This window comes from Leptopilina heterotoma, unplaced genomic scaffold, assembly GCF_015476425.1.
Source record: "Leptopilina heterotoma isolate Lh14 unplaced genomic scaffold, ASM1547642v1 Lhet_165, whole genome shotgun sequence".
Taxonomy (NCBI): Eukaryota; Metazoa; Arthropoda; class Insecta; order Hymenoptera; family Figitidae; genus Leptopilina; species Leptopilina heterotoma.
In genome coordinates, this window is record NW_025110881.1 from 512,819 (window position 1) to 532,102 (window position 19,284).

The 19,284-nt window shown below is 28.8% G+C and overlaps 1 protein-coding gene across 2 annotated transcripts in view; it reads left to right on the plus strand.

Annotated features, from left to right (window-relative positions):
* LOC122499084 (protein bicaudal D) overlaps positions 1 to 18,899 on the plus strand; it is a 74,140-nt gene extending 55,241 nt beyond the window's left edge. For both annotated transcript variants that reach the window (XM_043607160.1, XM_043607161.1), the window contains 2 exons: positions 4,808 to 5,062; positions 17,530 to 18,899. In XM_043607160.1, coding sequence (XP_043463095.1) covers positions 4,808 to 5,062; positions 17,530 to 17,813 — 539 coding nt within the window. In that variant the 3' untranslated portion in view covers positions 17,814 to 18,899. The remainder of the gene's footprint in view (positions 1 to 4,807; positions 5,063 to 17,529) is intronic.
* The last annotated feature ends 385 nt before the right edge of the window (positions 18,900 to 19,284 follow it).

Genomic DNA, 19,284 nt, shown 5'->3' on the forward strand with positions numbered 1-19,284 from the left:
CGCTGATTACGAATCCGATATTAGTTTGGGGCCGTACACATAATACGTCACGCGGCTAGGGGGAGGGAGGGGGTCTGAGAATTGTGACTAAGTGTGACATGGGGGAGGGGGGGGGGGTGAACTCATGTGTTACGTCACGATCTTTTAAATTCAAAGATAATAAGAAATTATATCTGACAATGTCACTTTTTCTAAATAAAACAAGTTAAAAATGGTTTGAACTATTTAATATCTATTATGTATCTGTTTAACATCTATTGGCATATTATTTATAATATGATAAATAATATCCCGTGTAGAAATATCCCTATTATGGCCATATTAGGGAATGAAACATACGGCCCGACCTGGGCCAGATCGGGGCGACGATCAAATGTGGATTTCCTGATCAGGGCCATATCAGGCCGTGTGTTTCATTCCCTAATATGGAAGGCCCGATCAGTCCCTGATCCGGACCATAGAGAAATTTCTACACGGGATATTCTCTTAATTTGAATCAATTAAAAATCATGGTTTTAACTGTCAATCAGCAGTGACTGACTTTTTGCTTCTGAATCAGTTAAAAATAACTGAAAAATTATCCACAAAACACCGAAATTTTTCTAAATATTGTATATTAAGGGGAGGTTCTCATTGCGGAGGCCAAAATAAACACAAACTTTGACAATTTTTTGCGAGGAACGGCTATGACTTAACGATGTAATTTTTTTTTCTAAATAAAGATACTTTCTTGAACTTTTAAAATATATATTTCATTTTAAAAAAAATGCAAAATGGCGGCCAATATGGCGCATCTAGAAAATAATGTTTTATTAAATAGGGAAAACGGTGGGCATTCTATACTGCGCAATTTTTAGTCTAAAACAAAAACTCAAAAATTTTTATAAAGGTGACATCCTAAAGAATAGGTTATACCTAAAAAATAGTTAAAAAGTTAATAAAATGACAAAATGGCGAACACATTTTTAAAAAAACTGCGTTTTTGCATTATTTTTCCATATTTGACCTCTTGTAAAAATCTCTATTGTTAACAATTTTATCATATTATAGGTATAACCCCAGTAGAATTTAGTTACCTTTAATTAGCCGCAAACCCGAAGTTGATTGATTAAATAGTTTAGACGCTACGATGCCCACCAGTTTGAAAAATCTTGTTTCGAGAAAACCGCGTTTAAAGTTTGAGAAATATTTTTGTGCAATAATTTTATTCTTTGCAATTCTTTGTTCAATTTGCGTATATGATAAATATCTATAGGTATTTAGGGTCGCTCTTTACGATTCTGAGGTCAGATTTGCAAAATTTTTAAAAATTGATTCGATTTGCCTGACATTTGTTACTCAGTGCTCGGGACGGCGGTGAGTTCAAGACTCCATAAAAACGAAAATATTCTTCGGATCAAAAAATCGCTATACACACATATTCTACATATATATAGCTTTAAAAAAATACAATAAAAAAGAAATCAATTTTTTTGACTCCCGCAATGGGAACCTCCCCTTAAAGATTTGCTTGCATAAGTCAAAAAATTTACTTGCAAAGTTTATTTTAAAATTGTGTAAAGATTTAAATTTCTCACTCCAATAAATGTCTATCGTCAAATTTTCTTAAAAATATAGCTTGAAACTTTCCTGAACATTTGAATTGCATTTTCGACTATACTTTCGTGAAAATTTTCCTGAAAATTTAACTTAAATTTTCGGAAAAGTTTCCCGCTAAACATTTATCGAAGTGGGATATTTAAATCTTTACACAATTTTAACTAAACTTTGCATTTAAATATTTCGAAGCTTGCGAGTAAATCTTTAGTAAATTTTTAGGAAAGTTTCGGTGCTATGTAGGTAGTTAAACGTGACTAATTGAATCAATCAAAAACAATTGTATTGAAACATCAGTTATTTTTAACTAATTGTCAGAAAAAAATATTACTATTTGAATTAGTGACTGATTTTTTGCTTCTAAATCAGATATTCTTAACTGATTCAATAATTTAGAGTGTAAGATATAATATACATATATATTGTCCAATGTATAAAATTTACAGTGAAATTTACGTGTGTGACGTGACGTAGGGGGGAGGGGGGGTTCAAGATTTGTGACGAAGTGTAACATAGGGGGAGGGAGGGGTTAAAAATGGTCAAAAATCGCGTGACGTATTATGTGTACGGCCCCTTTGCAAAAATTAAAAATGGCGGATTCGTAATCAGCGACCTCAAAAACCCTGAAATAACAATTTTCAAGCGAATCCAAGCAATTCTTAATTTTTACATCTGCCATCTTGGTTTCGCCGTTTTAAATTTTTGCAAACAAATATCGGATTTGTAATCAGCGACCCCAAAAACCCCAAGTACCCATTTTCAAGCGAATCCAAGCGATTGCAAGAAGTCTATTAAAGCAATCCAAAAACACAAATTTTTGGTGTCTTCAATCCCATTTTTTGAAAAAAAATTTAATTTTTTTTTATTTTATGGATATTGGTCTTGTAGTGCACATTACAAGCTTTAACTTAAGACCTTGTGGAAGTCTCTAGCACGTCAGGTTAAAGAGAAAAAAAATGTTGAAAATCCTCAAAAAAGCGTTTTTGGGGTCTTTACCCCCACTTTTCTCAAAATCCTGACGTGATGGGCAATTTTGGAATTCGGTATCGTGTTCAGCGTCCAAAAATACATCGGAAACCATTCCGCTATCTCATAAAAAAAAGTAAGTCTTTTTTTGTTGACCTGTGCTATTGATGTTTTCGAATAATTTTACTTTTAAAGAAATTTGTAAATAAATTTAATAAAACATTTTTTTGAGTATCTAATAATTTTTAGAGTGAATTATTTTCAAATAATTGAATTTTAAACTGTAGTTTCCTTACCTATTTGTTTTTTTTTTGTGAATAATTTAATTCTGAAAGAACTTTCTCAATATTATTAAAAATAATTTAATTTTTAGTATGAATAATTTATATCAATAGTTTAAAAATATTTAATTAAATTGTTTTAAAAATTAGTTTATTTATAAATTGGTGATCTAACAGAAATTTATAGAATAAGCTTCATTAGGCTTATTAAATTTTAAAAAACAAATTGAAATTTAATTTTTTATAGAATGAACCGAAAAAAATTTTTTAATTTAAAAAACTTTTTTTAATCAATAATAATAACTTTTTATTTATTAAATTCTTAATCCAGGCCAAAATGAATAATGCTACATAATGTTACGTCAAAACGAGAAACCTTTTTAAATATACCTAACGTTCCTCGTTTTAAATTAGTTTCATAAATGAATCTAATTTGGGATGAGGATAAGTCAATGAGCCTACTAAATGTATTGAGAGAATAATTTATTTAAAACCCAACAAGAAAGAAAAGAGTTGACAAAAATACAATGAGTACAAAAATTATGAATCTTACTTAAAGAATAACGATTACTGGTGGTGTGATGATAATCTGTTGTCCAATCTCAATAGTGTTGAGCGCTAGACGAAAAGGGGCCTTCTGGTTGTTGTCCTTAATGGTTGGGTATTAGTCCTCTTGTTTACACTAATGAGATAGTGTATTGTATTGTGAAAATATTTGCTTTTTTCCAGACAGTTGTCGCCTCTTGAGCAAATTTCGATGGTTCGAAATTTGTAATGTGTTGTTTCAATATTAGATCTTCGTTGATCGTTGAGGTTATTTCCAATTAAATATTTTTGGAAATTGTTGAAAATTTATGCTTTGCAAATTGGTGTATTATAAAAAGTTTATTTAAAGATCACTTTAAATTTAATACTTGGGAAAATAGTTCACTTTTAAAGATGTACTTTCAAAAATAATACTTGGGGATATACTGTTCACTTTTAAAGATGTACTTTGAGTTCACTTGTAGACGATATGATGGGTACAGGTTGATTTCCAACAAATTACATTACTCTCTGCTACTAAGCGATATGTTCAGGTTGATTTCTAAAAAACTACTCTCTGTTCTAAACAGAAATGGTACCCCTTTTTATATCAAACTTTCCTCATTAATCTAATGCTATTTGAATCTTTGCCTCTGTCGCGCGTTCCATTGCCTGAACGACCATGGGCCTCTTCTTGTGCGACAAGCTTCCCCACTCGACGTTTGTTGAGTTTCCTTACTGCTCTATGACTTAATTCGTAGAACACGTATTGAAGGTTGTCGAAAATCGTTAAACTGATGCACAATTATTATTCTGTTTACGTGATTCAACATTACTTTTCTAATTGATGCATGATCGTTATTCTTTTTACATGGTTCAAAATATTACTCTTCTTTCTTTAATTTGTTATAATTTATAAATTTGTTTAAATACATATAAGATATATAATAATGATTACCATATTTATGAGATATACTAAAACATATAGAGAGTACTTCAAATACAACAATAATAATATAATATATAGGTAAAATTAAAAGGAATTAAACATGTAAATATTATAGTTAAATTAAGTATATGTGAAGAAGTTACGGACGTAACAATAATTATGTTTTACACTGATGATAACGGAAGTTTGAATAATGCAAAAAATAAATATCAATAAATAATATATTAATTCACAAAATTCAAACAGAAAGTATTAAGTAGAAAGTAAAATGTATAGAAATAAGTAGAAGTAGAAAAAAAGGCTCGATTCATTCCGTATTTTAAAAACTTAACTATTCCAACAAAGAATCATAATTTTAATTTTTCTCTAGTAGTTAACACAAATTAATTGTAATAATAATCCGTGCGATAACTTGATAATTTACTAGGTAATTATATTCTGTCATTTTTCACATTAATTGAAAATAATTTTATTTTCTTTGAAATTTCAGCCTCTGTCAACGAAAATAAAGTCGAGGTCTCGGATCTACAAGAACAAGTTATCAAATTCAAAGCATTGCTTTCGGCCAAACGAGAACAAGTTACAACGTTGAGAACTGTTCTCAAGTCCAACAAAAACACGGCGGAAGTTGCATTAACAAATTTGAAGAGTAAATACGAAAACGAAAAGAGTGTCGTTAATGAAACTATGCTCAAATTGAGAAATGAACTTCGAGTGTTGAAGGAAAATGCTGCCACATTCTCAAGTAAGTTTCTTTCGAATTCACATTATTTTTTTGTTTTGTTTTTGCAACACTTTTTTTCTATCACGCACTGCAGCAGGGTTCGAATTTATTTTTTATCTCTTTCTCTTGAAAACAAAGAAGAAAAGTTTATTTTTGCTTCCTCATAAGGAAGCTTTGCATTCGTGACGATTTTCAATTTTTCAAAAGAAGGTTATATGGACTCATTTTCATCTATAACATATGTATATTCAATTCTGAGCAAATGTCCAGATGTATGTGTGTGTGTATGTGTGTGTGTGTATGTCACAAAAATTGTGTACAAATTATCTCAAACAAATATTGATGGATTGTCTTGAAATTTTGCAGGTTTATTGCAGTCATTAATACCTAAAATCTAACACAAGGATTTTCAAAAATATCTAAAAAAAAATGTTTATACAATTTTTTTAAAATTAAAAAAAAATTTTTTTTGTATTTTTGTAATTAATTTTTTTATTTGTTAATATTTTAATTAATTATTCTCAAAATTACATTCCTGACAAGAAAACGAATCGATTGATGTATACAAAGTATATTTTTTATCAAAATTTATAAAATTAATAGAAATTTTTCTTTTTCACAAAAAATTCAAATTTTGTATTTTTTCATAATTTATTTAATATTAATATTTTTAAATGATTATTCTATCATAAAAAAAAAAGCAATTTGCATATGAAATAGAGGTGTGCATTTAATCGAGTCGAACCGAACATTAATCGACTCGACAACAGAAAATTCGAATCATTTCGAATTGCAAAAGTTTGCAAACCGCAATATAATTACATTTAATTTATGAATATATCTTGCTGCATCAAAAAGAAATTTCCTTAAGAAGAATGTATGCTTTGATTGTTATGCTTTTGAAAAATCATAATTTGGTTTTCATGGAGATTTGTACCTAAAATGAAGTAATGAATATATTATTAACTTTAGTAAATATTTTATATGTTTGATTGGATTCTATCCCGATTCTATGCGATAAATTTAATTTTATACATATGTTTAGATGGAGTTTGCTAAAATTTTGTAAGTGAATTACGTCACGAATTTATATTTTATATGTTGAGGAAGCTAAATGGTCATGAAATGAACAACTTGTTTATCTTTATAAAATCAAAATTTGTAATAAGCAATACATAGGTTTACAAATTAAAAACTTTTTCTGCCAATCAAACAAAACATTTTTTTTCAAATAGTAGGTTTTTTTTGAGTAAGAAAATCATAGTTTAAATTTTTTTTCCCTCGTGCAGTTTTTCTGTAGCTTCAAATTTTGCATTTTCGAGGTGCGACGCCACTTAAACTTACCTGTAGGAAAATTAGCTTATCAGAATGTAATAAATGAGGTATCATTGAAAAGGTTATTAAATTATCTTTCGATCCATAGGTCACAGAATAAAATTCAACAAAAGTGGAGAGAGTTACAGTCGATTGAAGATGAAATTTCATGACAATTTTGATGATTTTTAGACATTTGAGTAATTTCTACTATTTTTTTCTACATCAAACAGGAAAGAATGTTTAGGTTTTAATTTTTTTTATTGATAGACTATATCATTACACAAATTTTAAGCCCTTGTGGACCTCGATTGGATTAAAAATGACAATTCTACACTAAAATTAGTGAACGAAACTACATTCTTCATTTTTAGTATCCCTTAAACATTTGCAGCAGAAATTGAAGTAATAAAATTTAGTTAAGCTCTAAAGTTACTAAAATCACTAATCAAGGATTTCTGAAGTCGTAGATTTCGAATGCAATGTTAGTTTTGCAAATTTCAAAATGGTGGATTCAATATGGCCGACAAGTTTTTAAAAATCGATGAAATTCGTCTCAAATTCGTTACTCGGGGGTTTTCAGGGTCGCTGATTACGAATCCGATGTCAGATTTCAAAAATTAAAAATGGCGGAACCAATAGGTGCGAATTCGATGGATTTTAAAAAACTCGTTCACCATTATGAATCCATCATTTTCAATTTTCGAAATCCGACATCGGATTCGTAATCAGCGACCCCGAAAACCCCCGAGTAACGAATTTAATTGATTTTTAAAAAAATTTGTCCGCCATTTTGAAATTTAGAAAACTAACATTGGATTCGAAATCTACGATTTCAGAAATCCTTGATTAGTGATTTTAGTAACTTTAGAGCTTAACTAAATTTTATTACTTCAATTTCTGCTGCAAATGTTTAAGGGATACTAAAAATGAAGAATGTAGTTTCGTTCACTAATTTTAGTGTAGAATTGTCATTTTTAATCCAATCGAGGTCCACAAGGGCTTAAAATTTGTGTAATGATATAGTCTATCAATAAAAAAATTAAAACCTAAACATTCTTTCCTGTTTGATGTAGAAAAAAATAGTAGAAATTACTCAAATGTCTAAAAATCATCAAAATTGTCATGAAATTTCATCTTCAATCGACTGTAACTCTCTCCACTTTTGTTGAATTTTATTCTGTGACCTATGGATCGAAAGATAATTTAATAACCTTTCCAATATTTGTTTCTATTATTTAAAAAAATCGTACTTTATTATTAGATGGAAATATTTTTTATAAGATGTAAAGTTAATTAGGTATTTATCAATCCTCAAAGTCAAACTGTTAAAAATAAAAACACAAAAATTCTTAAAGTTTCGACAGTCCTGCTGTCCTCATCAAAAAAAGTAAAATAATTTAAAAATTAAAAACCTGTTTGTTGTGTTCATCGTTCTGGTTCATCGCACAGGTTTTTAATTTTTAATTTATTTTACACGTGTTATATTTTTTGTGTTTTTATTTTAAACATATTGACTTGGAGGATTGAGAATGCACTTTACATCTTATATTACCTTTTACGGAGTGATAAATTCTACTTCTATTTGAAATATGTTTTGTTTTTCATTTGGAATTTGTTTCTTCTATCTTTTTTATCTGAAATTAATTTTTTTAATTGACATTGACAATTATTTTTGAATTGAATCTAAAAATTTTAAGTGTATAATAATTATTGAAATTAAGATTAAAAAAATATTCTCAAAAACCCTGCGGTGCAGTTTTATTTTTTTACAATTAAAAAAGCTTAACAATAAATCATAATTTTAAAATTGTATTTTCTGAGCAAGAATGGATGTTTATTTTTAGTTTTTAAACAATTGTTTTAAATTTTATTTTACTCCATTTTTTTTCAGTGGAAAAATTGAATTTTTTATAGAAAAAAAAGACGAAAGCTTGAAATTAAAAAATACTCTAAATAAAGACCAGCAAAAATAAACACTTATTTTTCTACATCATTTTGCACTACAAATTATTCTGGTAAACAACAAAATACATCTCTTAATGTATACAAAAATTAGGTACCTATTTCAAATAAATAATGAAAACATACGCTTAGAAAATTTTTTTCTTATTTTGAAGTTAAAATGTCAGCAATTGATTTTTAGAGTATTTTATTTCTTTTTTTCCAAAGGAAAGTTATTATGGATTTTCAATAGATTCAATAAAAGATTAGGCTTGAAAGTATTAGGAACTTATATTTTTAAATTTTATGAAAATTCAATTTTCATTCTTGCTCAGAGGTAGGTAATACAAACATTTGCCAATCAAATTGCTTGTTTCCAAATTTAAAAAAACGTTTTCTAATTGATTCATTAATTGCAGTTTTTTAAATAAAATTTTGAACAAAAACTATTTTTTTAAACTTTGTTAGTTTAATATCATTTTATAAAGATAACACGAATTAAATTTTATTTTTAATAGCAAATAGTTATAGTATAATTTCTGAAAAAATATATTCTTTCTAGTCTTTTGCAAATTTATTGTTTTGTTTTTTAATACTCGTCCTATTTTTTGTTTGTTTTTGTTTGCACAATAGTAAGAATATCAGTATGAAAAGCTATACTAATTTGAGTGTTTTCTTTTTTTTTCTTCCACTAATACGCACTTTTAATACTTGCTAATACGCCTCATATAGTATTAATACAAATAATTCTATTAGTGTGGAGTTGTGCCACTGTGGATCTTAATGCTGATTTGGTGGTTTGCATTCGCAATTCTCGTACTGCCATTTAACAAATGCCATAACATTTCCTCAAAGAAATTTATTATTTATATACAAAAAAATCTAATTTACTGACAAACTTTTGTGTGCCGAAGCTAGTCATTTTAGTCGTTACAACAGCTCAAATAATTGTGCAAAAAGGTGTTCCAGAAAATTATATTCTTTTTCTTTTTTCATTATACCTAGGTAGTATATTATGTATTTAAAATTCTAATTTTAATCCTAGATTTCTAATTTGAAAATATTCTTGCACTTCACCTTAAACAAAAAGCTTGAAATATGAATTAAATTGAATCGTGAATTTCGAAAAAGGCTCAACTCTAAAAACCATAAGTGTCATTTTCACATCACAAATGACAGTGAAAATGACTCTTACGGTTTTTTGAGTTGAACCCTTTTCGAAATTCACGACTCAATTATTCTTGCTTTTTTAGTGTAACGATTATAATTGCTTAATGGAGAATCAGTGATTCGATGTTTCTCAAAATTTCTTTCTACTATTTCTTTTTAATTCAAAACTTAACTAAACCAAATTACTTACCTACTATATGAAAATTAATTGTGAATTACTTTTTATTCATTTTATTCACATTTTTTGTTTTATCTCTATGTATTTATTCATCTTTTTGTTTAATATTTATCAGTGCTTTTTTAGGTAAGGAATTTTTGTTTTTCTCTGCAATATTCGAATTTCCAATTAAGAACTAATTTTTAAATTATATTACATTTTCATTTATAGAAAAAATTTATGTAAAAACAGGCCTCGAATAATATGATTATTTCGACTTTTTTTAAAACAATTTTCAAAAAATTTGTTGTTTTTCGACTTATTAAAAAAACAAGTTTTTCAATGATTCAAATATTATGGAAAACATTATTAAGTTTCTTAAAGTATTTTATTTGAAAATCGAATGTTGAATTTATAAAAATTAAAGGTAGTTTCAAAAAATTATATTAAAAGGTTTGATAAAAAAAGTAATTTTTATAATTTTTTCACTACAATTTTTTAAAACTAAATTATTTTCAAAATATTTAAAATTTGTTACTATAAAAAATTATAGATTTATTTAAAAATAAGAACAAAAAAATGTTCTAAAAAAATGTATTTTTAAATTTCACTAAAATTGATGAGAAATCAAACATTTCAAACAATAAAAATGTAAATAATAGTAGATTGTGCATCAAGGGAGGGAAATCAATTTTCCTCCCGAGTTGCACATACTATTTTTTCTAACACACACGGAGAGAAATCTGCTGCTAATATTACTCGAAAGAGCACATTACTTAAATTGCTTAACGTTTCTCTTATATTTTTAGCATGGATTCATATACTTATTGTAAAAATACTTTCAATGCAATAAGCATAAGAGACAGTAGCTAATTTTGCACGAAATCTTTATTATAAATACAAAGAGAACGTGCTATAAAAGTATTAGATTCTTCTTATAAGAATCGCTCGAACTCCGACTGATTTTCAGGCGGACTGTATACAACACAATCTTACTTGCGTGTACGCACATATAACTCACACACACACATATATATTTCTCTGGACAGTTTTGTCGTCTGGTAAAACATTATATATTATATGTAGTATTTAATACTTGTTGCTGTTATAAAAAGATAATATTTATTTAATAGTAAGTATATTATTTAAAAATTATTGCATTTTTATTCGTGTTTGAATATATAAGCAACATGTGAAAATTGTTAGGTTATGTTATTGCAAACGTCACCGCTTTGTACGCGTCCGTTCCTCGAAACCATCCAGAGAAATATATGTGTGTGTGAGTTATATGTGCGTATACGCAGGTAAGATTGTGTTGTATAAAGTCCACCTGAAAATCAGTCAGAGTTCGAGCGATTCTTATAAGAAGAATCTAATACTTTTTTAGCACGTTCTCTTTATATTTATAATAAAGATTTCGTGCAAAATTAGCAGCTGCTTTTTGTTTTTAATGCATCGAACTCTCCATTACATTAAATAGATGATTTCGTATATAAATTATTATAACCTCAAGCTAAAATTCTATTCAGCAGTGACTAATAAAATTTGTAAAGATTCTGCAAGCAATAATAGCAACAGATTTCTCTCCGTGCACGTATACCGAAAGTACAAACGGTACAAACGCAGCAGTTTGGTTGTTACTTTTGAATGTGTAGTTGTAGCTGGGGGCGGTATAGTTACAACTGGTGGTAACTGAAAGTTTGTGAAAAGCTTGAAATAACTAAACTTACAAAAACAGCGTAAGTTACGCAACTAGCGTAAGTTATGTAAGTTACGCAACTTATGTAAGTTACGTAAATTATGTATTATTTTTAACCTAGAGGACTAACATATCTACATCATGTACGTAACGTACGTAATTTAAGTAAGTTACGTAACTCCTGTAATTTACATGATTATACAATTTACGTCACTCACGTAAGTTGCGTAGCTGATGTAACTCGCGTAAGTTACGTAAGTCACTTAGCTAACGTAACTCACGTAACTGATTCACTAATGGTCATACTTTGATTTATACACTAAGGGTACAGTCACACGATCTAATGCATCTGCATGATGCATGCATGCAGAAACATTTGACCGTTCACACCTCATTTTTCGCTTTCAGAAAATCAGATTTCTGGCGGGATATTTAAAGAGACGCCTGTTTATCCCCGTTTATGCAAATGCTCTAATAGTCATTTGATCTAATTTAAAGGTTATAAATATTCAAATGATCTAAAGAACATTGAATATAATGTGATTTTATATAAAAGTCTAATTAATAAAATGAGTTTATTCTATAATTTATTTTTAAGCCAATAATCAAAATATCCAATTCGCATTTTCTATAATCATAAGCAATTATAAAATTTTTTCACGCAAACTTTCAACTGATAAAATAGTTGTATAAGCCAAAGTTTATTTTTTATAATTTTATAATAACCTAATTTTAAAGTGTTATAATTTTTAATTTGTATAAATTGTAATTTAACAAATGTCTGTCAAATCTAAATGTAGTAAAATATAATTTATTTAAATAAAATATCTTTTTTAAAAAATGCTAACAACCTCGAATCGTCAATTGATCAAATATTCAAAACATCTAATCGTCATTTCGTCCAATGCTAAAAACATCGAATCGTCAAATGGTCGAATGCTTAAAACATCGAATCGTCAATTGATCAAATATTCAAAACATCTAATCGTCATTTCGTCCAATGCTCGAAACGTCGAATCGACAAAAATTGGAAAAATTTGCTTGGTTTAAATAAATGTTAACTTACATCAAGCAAATTTTTCAACTTTTTCTCGATTCGACGTTTCGAGCATTGGACGAAATGACGATTAGATGTTTTGAATAATTGATCAATTGACGATTCGATGTTTTAAGCATTCGACCATTTGACGATTCGATGTTTTTAGCATTGGACGAAATGACGATTAGATGTTTTGAATATTTGATCAATTGACGATTCGAGGTTGTTAGCATTTTTTAAAAAAGATATTTTATTTAAATAAATTGTATTTTACTACATTTAGATTTGACAGACATTTGTTAAATTACAATTTATACAAATTAAAAATTATAACACTTTAAAATTAGGTTATTATAAAATTATAAAAAATAAACTTTGGCTTATACAACTATTTTATCAGTTGAAAGTTTGCGTGAAAAAATTTTATAATTGCTTATGATTATAGAAAATGCGAATTGGATATTTTGATTATTGGCTTAAAAATAAATTATAGAATAAACTCATTTTATTAATTAGACTTTTATATAAAATCACATTATATTCAATGTTCTTTAGATCATTTGAATATTTATAACCTTTAAATTAGATCAAATGACTATTAGAGCATTTGCATAAACGGGGATAAACAGGCGTCTCTATTTAAAATTTTAATCAATTTTAAATATCCCGCCAGAAATCTGATTTTCCGAAAGCGAAAAATGAGGTGTGAACGGTCAAATGTTTCTGCATGCATGCATCATGCAGATGCATTAGATCGTGTGACTGTACCCTAAGAGAAGTCCGGGAACTAATACGTCCCGTGCGAGGCTTGAGTGATAATTGTGAATGTCCTTATGTGAACCCTCGATCGGGACGTCTCAAGCCCCGATAAAAAACGTGGTACGTCCCGAAGCGGGATTACTTACAACTTTTAGTTTCGGCCACGAGTTGTTCTATCACATGCGGGAACAATGTTTGACGGACTCGGGGCGTCTGAGCCCTAGATTCGAAACATCTCAAACGCAACAAGAACAGTAGCTTATAGCGACGTCTAGCGGGAACTATTACGCCCTGGACTTCTCTCAGTCTACTTCGTTCCTAATATTAACATTACTTTTCCTCCCTCATAGGGAGGGAATGTTACATTCCCTCCTGGTGACGTCACTAGCCGGGAGGGAATGTACATTCCCTCCCGCTCGCAGGGAATCATACACTTTTCTCCCGCTTGACACGTAGGAAATGGTGTACTTTCGGTGCGTGTGTTAGAAAAAAAACTAATCAATTTTTAAATGGCCAATAAGCAAAAAAAACTTAAAAAGACTTATACTTGTAGTTATTATAAAATATTAAATTGGTGCATTTAAATAACATAATTCTGGATGAACGTTATGAAAATTATTCAAAATAATTGATTTAGAAAAGAATTTGAATTAAAAATTATGGACATTAATTAAATTTTTGTAGAGTAATAATAGCAATTTTAAGGAATAATTTCAAAATTCTGAATAATTTGGTTTTTCGAATGATTTTCGAATAATTTAAATTTCGTAAAATAAAATTAAAAACAATTGCATTTTAAACTTTCTATTATTTAAAGTGAACTTTTTTCAATAATTAAATTTTTCAAAACTTTCTCAAAATTATTAAAAATAATTGATTTAAAAAAGAATTTTAGTTTCAAATCTAGAAAATAACTGAATTTTGGAGATGTCAGATGAGAGTAGTAAATTTTATAAGTACATAATTAAATTGAGGGTTTACGTGCAATAACGGGACGCGCAGGCTATTCGTTGTCCTCTCGCGCAGCCGCAGAATCGCTATACGCGGGGACTTTCACTTCCATGCGTATCCCCTTATTGCACGTGAACCCTCAATTTCAGAATTTTTTTCAGAAGTAATGAAATTGCAAAATGTTCTTTGTAATAAATTGAAATTCTTATAAATGTTTACTCCTGTGGAAAAATATACTACTGAAAGTATTTAGGGACCATCCATAAACCACGTAGCCTGCTTTGGGGGGGGAGGGGGTTCGGTAATGTGCTACGTTAGACCACATGGAGGGAGGGAGGGTTTTGAGTCTGACCAACGTAGCTTTGTATTTTTATTTGACATACATTTTTTTGAAATTACGCGGGCAGCTCGAAAGTCAATTCGAGAGATATATGTGGACGTCCACATGAAAAGGGCCCATTTTGGCACTATTGGAGTTATCTATATGGGCGTATTCCTGGCAAAATTTGGAAAATTTTGAGTGGTCTTAGAACTTTTTTGGTTAAAAATTCGCTGAGTTACGGAATTTAAAAGTTTAGAACGCCAAAAACCTCATTTCGAGAAAAACGGTTACCTTGAAGATAAAAAACCAACAGGTTTTAAATTTTTAAAACCATCCCCCCCCTTAATTTTGAAAATACGAAAAACTTTTTTTTTCTAAAAAGGACAGTTTTCTATTAAAGAACCATTTTTTTACAAGATTAATGTGATTAGGTACAATTTTATTGTGTCATTTGAAGAAAAAGAATAGATATTAAACTTATTTAAAAATTTTTGACAGTTTCTATTATAAAAAATTAACGTAATATCCAAATTTTCATTTCGACAATTACGAAAAAAAGACTCTAACATCAATATCTCTGGTTCTTTTGGAAAGTTATTCAGATAAGAATTGTTTACAGTCCAGGACACCTTAAAGATGAAAAATCAAGAGGTTTTAAATTTTTTCCACACCTCAATTTTTAAAATACGGATTACTTTTGCAAATGACCGCCAAAATGGGCCCTTTTCATTTTTCTAAAGAACCAATGAAATCAAACAGTTAAATAAATAAATGAATAAAAATGATAAATTAATGAAAATCGCATGATTCGACTTATCAAAACATGTAGATTGATAATACAAAATTTTTTAAAATTAAGATTTTGCTCCAAAATTACTAAATTGCGATTATCTCGAAAACTAGAACCGACAATATAGGCCCTTTTCATGTGGACGTCCAAATATATTGATAAAAATATATAGTGATGAAATATATATATATTGATTAAAATTAAGAATTAGTCTTGTATCAAACTCTTACTTGTAAAAAAAAATAAAAATAAACTGTGATTTAAAAACATTTAATATTGTTTACTATGTTTCAATACGATTTTATTGATTATTTTTAGAAAAGAGATTTTAATATTCAAAAAAAGAAAAAAGCTACGTTCCATTAGGTAGGGGGTTCGGTAATATGCTACGTTAAGCTACGTGGGGGAGGGGAGGGGTCGAAAAGTTCAAAAATCGGAGCTACGTGGTTTATGGATGGTCCCTTAAATATATTTATATTTAACAAGATTACACTGGTTTACAGTGAAATTGCCAATCGAACCAAACATTTTTTTTCGAATTGTAGGTGTTTTTTGAGTAAGAAAATCATAGTTTCAATTTTTTTCCCTTGTGCAGTTTTTGTGTAGCTTCAAATGTTGCATTTTCGAGGTGCGACGCCACTTAAACTTACCTGTAGGAAAATAAGCTTATCAGAATGTAATAAATGAGGTATCATTGAAAAGGTTATTAAATTATCTTTCGATCCATAGGTCACAGAATAAAATTCAACAAAAATTGAGAGAGTTACAGTCGATTGAAGATGAAATTTCATGACAATTTTGATGATTTTTAGACATTTGAGTAATTTCTACTATTTTTTTCTACATCAAACAGGAAAAAATGTTTAGGTTTTAATTTTTTTTATTGATAGACTATATCATTACACAAATTTTAAGCCCATGTGGACCTCGATTGGATTAAAAATGACAATTTTACACTAAAATTAGTGAACGAAACTACATTCTTCATTTTTAGTATCCCTTAAACATTTGCAGCAAAAATTGAAGTAATAAAATTTAGTTAAGCTCTAAAGTTACTAAAATCACTAATCAAGGATTTCTGAAATCGTAGATTTCGAATCCAATGTTAGTTTTCTAAATTTCAAAATGGCGGATTCAATATGGCGGACAAATTTTCAAAAATCAATTAAATTCGTTACTCGGGGGTTTTCGGGGTCGCTGATTACGAATCCGATGTCGGATTTCGAAAATTGAAAATGATGGATTCATAATGGTGAATGAGTTTTTTAAAATCCATCGAATTCGCACCTATTGGTTCCGCCATTTTTAATTTTTGAAATCTGACATCGGATTCGTAATCAGCGACCCTGAAAACCCCCGAGTAACGAATTTGAGACGAATTTCATCGATTTTTAAAAACTTGTCGGCCATATTGAATCCACTATTTTGAAATTTGCAAAACTAACATTGCATTCGAAATCTACTTCAGAAATCCTTGATTAGTGATTTTAGTAACTTTAGAGCTTAACTAAATTTTTTTACTTCAATTTCTGCTGCAAATGTTTAAGGGATACTAAAAATGAAGAATGTAGTTTCGTTCACTAATTTTAGTGTAGAATTGTCATTTTTAATCCAATCGAGGTCCACAAGAGCTTAAATGTTGTGTAATTATTAGTCTATCAATAAAAAAAATTAAAACCTAAACATTCTTTCCTGTTTGATGTAGAAAAAAATAGTAGAAATTACTCAAATGTCTAAAAATCATCAAAATTGTCATGAAATTTCATCTTCAATCGACTGTAACTCTCTCCACTTTTGTTGAATTTTATTCTGTGACCTATGGATCGAAAGATAATTTAATAACCTTTCCAATGATACCTCATTTATTACATTCTGATAAGCTAATTTTCCTACAGGTAAGTTTAAGTGGCGTCGCACCTCGAAAATGCAAAATTTGAAGCTGCAGAAAAACTGCACGAGGGAAAAAAATTGAAACTATGATTTTCTTACTCAAAAAACACCTACTATTCGAAAAAAATGGTTTGTTCGATTGTCAAAAAAAAGTTTTTAATTTGTAAACCTGTGTTATTGATGTATCGAAAAATTAAATTTTAAAATTTTGAAAAAGTTAGGTTTCTGAAAAATGTTAATTAAAATTTTTCGATAATTAGTTAATTATCGAAAATAAGAAAAAAAGTTGAAAATTTTTCTGGAAATTAGGGAAATTCAATTTAAAAAAAGAGAAACATCGAATCGCAGTCGGAACTAAAGTAACTAAAAAACAAAACGAATCCGATTTCCTCTTTAGAAACTTTCGCTTTGTCCTTTCTTCGTGTTAAACCCTGCTAACCATACACTTCCCAGGTTTACGTGCAATGTTCGCTGCTCGCTGCGAGGAATATGTGACACAAATCGACGAACTTCAACGTCAATTAACAGCAGCTGAGGACGATCGCAAAACATTAAATCAATTGTTACGTCTCGCCGTTCAACAAAAACTCGGCCTCACAATGAAATTAGAAGAATATGAGGTCGATCGAGAATTAAGAAATACCAGAAGGCACGCGACTGGTGGAAATGGACGCGGTCGAACACCACGATTACCACAACAGACGAACCGTCCTCACATGGGCAGAGACTTCTTCTAGAAAATGGTTAAGATGTGGAGCAAAATATTTTGAGACAAAAGATGATTTCTTTTCTTTCTTTTAATATTTATTTATTAATTATAAAACTCTTTGAATCGATTGTTTTACTAATCGAGTCCGTGCTCCACATTGCGGAAATATTTTTACAAAAAAGAAAATTCACGATGACGCCGTCCTCGCTTCGTTTAGAAAAATTTTAATCTCTTCTTTTTCTGTGGAGCGAGACAATATTTATTTTTTCAAAAAGAAGCGTTTTCAAAATAATTTGAAAGTCAAACGCTTATTGAAAAATTTTGCTCCATATCGTAGCAATTGAGTGATGCTCTTCTCCTCATTGCCAGTATCGGTTAATTAAAAAAAAGAAAATAAATATATACAAAGTCCAAGAATCATTACGCTTTTCGAATTGACTTCTTGTTGAATAAGAACACGTTAAAAAAATGTCATTCGACAAGGCGGAATATTTTTTTTTCGTTTGTGCTCATTTTAAACGAAACACGATTCTAGTTGTAGATAAACGACTAAATGAAAAAATGAATTTTCGATTTAACTTTTTTCTAGATTGAAAATACAACAGAGAATGATGCGCTGTATATGGTAGAGATAATAGCAAGTAGGAAAATTTTTTAGTGCTTATAATCAAATTAGTAAATACGATTTTGCAACTAAATTAGAGGTGAATAACGATAGTAAGCAAACATTAACGAGTTAACAATTTATTTTTTAAACAAAAACTCATCGTTCCCCCCACTATGATATAGTCGAATCTTTAACTTCTTTTGGAGTTGTTTTTTCCTGTAAAATAGAGAGTAGATTTTATTTTATTGTCTATACACAATTTTTAGTCCAACGGAATTCAATTAGTGATATGTACTACTTAAAGATGTTCCTTTTTGTTAATTAGAAACAAAATGTGTAGAATTTTAATATTATTCTTGATTGGACGGTAACTTAATTCATCTGTGATTTCATATTTTCTCTCGTCCCTCGACTTTTTAAAATTAAATTTTAACTAGTGACTCGCCTGCTTTCTATTTAATTAGAATTCATTCCGGACGCATTAATATTCCCGAAAATGTCAAATTTTCAGTGAAACGTATTTTAATGTCTTTCTCTCTTCTTTTTTCTTTTTTATTACTATTTCCATTTACTGTAATTTTTTCAAATAAGAGAATTTTCAATTCAACGAATTTCCATTCCTCTAATTTATATGCAACAGAATTTTATTTACTGCTATCGATCGACGAAAATAGGGCAAATTTTTTTTTATTTAGAGAGTAGAATTTTCTAATGAAATTAAAATTTTAACGAAAAATTTTCTAAAATAAAAATCCAGTTGTGTGTAGATTCAATCAAATAGAAATTATGTACTAAAAATGTCTCACTGAACTAAATTTTATTAAATTATTTAATTTAAAAAAAATGCGTTTCACTTGAAATTCGAAGGGAAAATTTATGAGAAACATTTTTT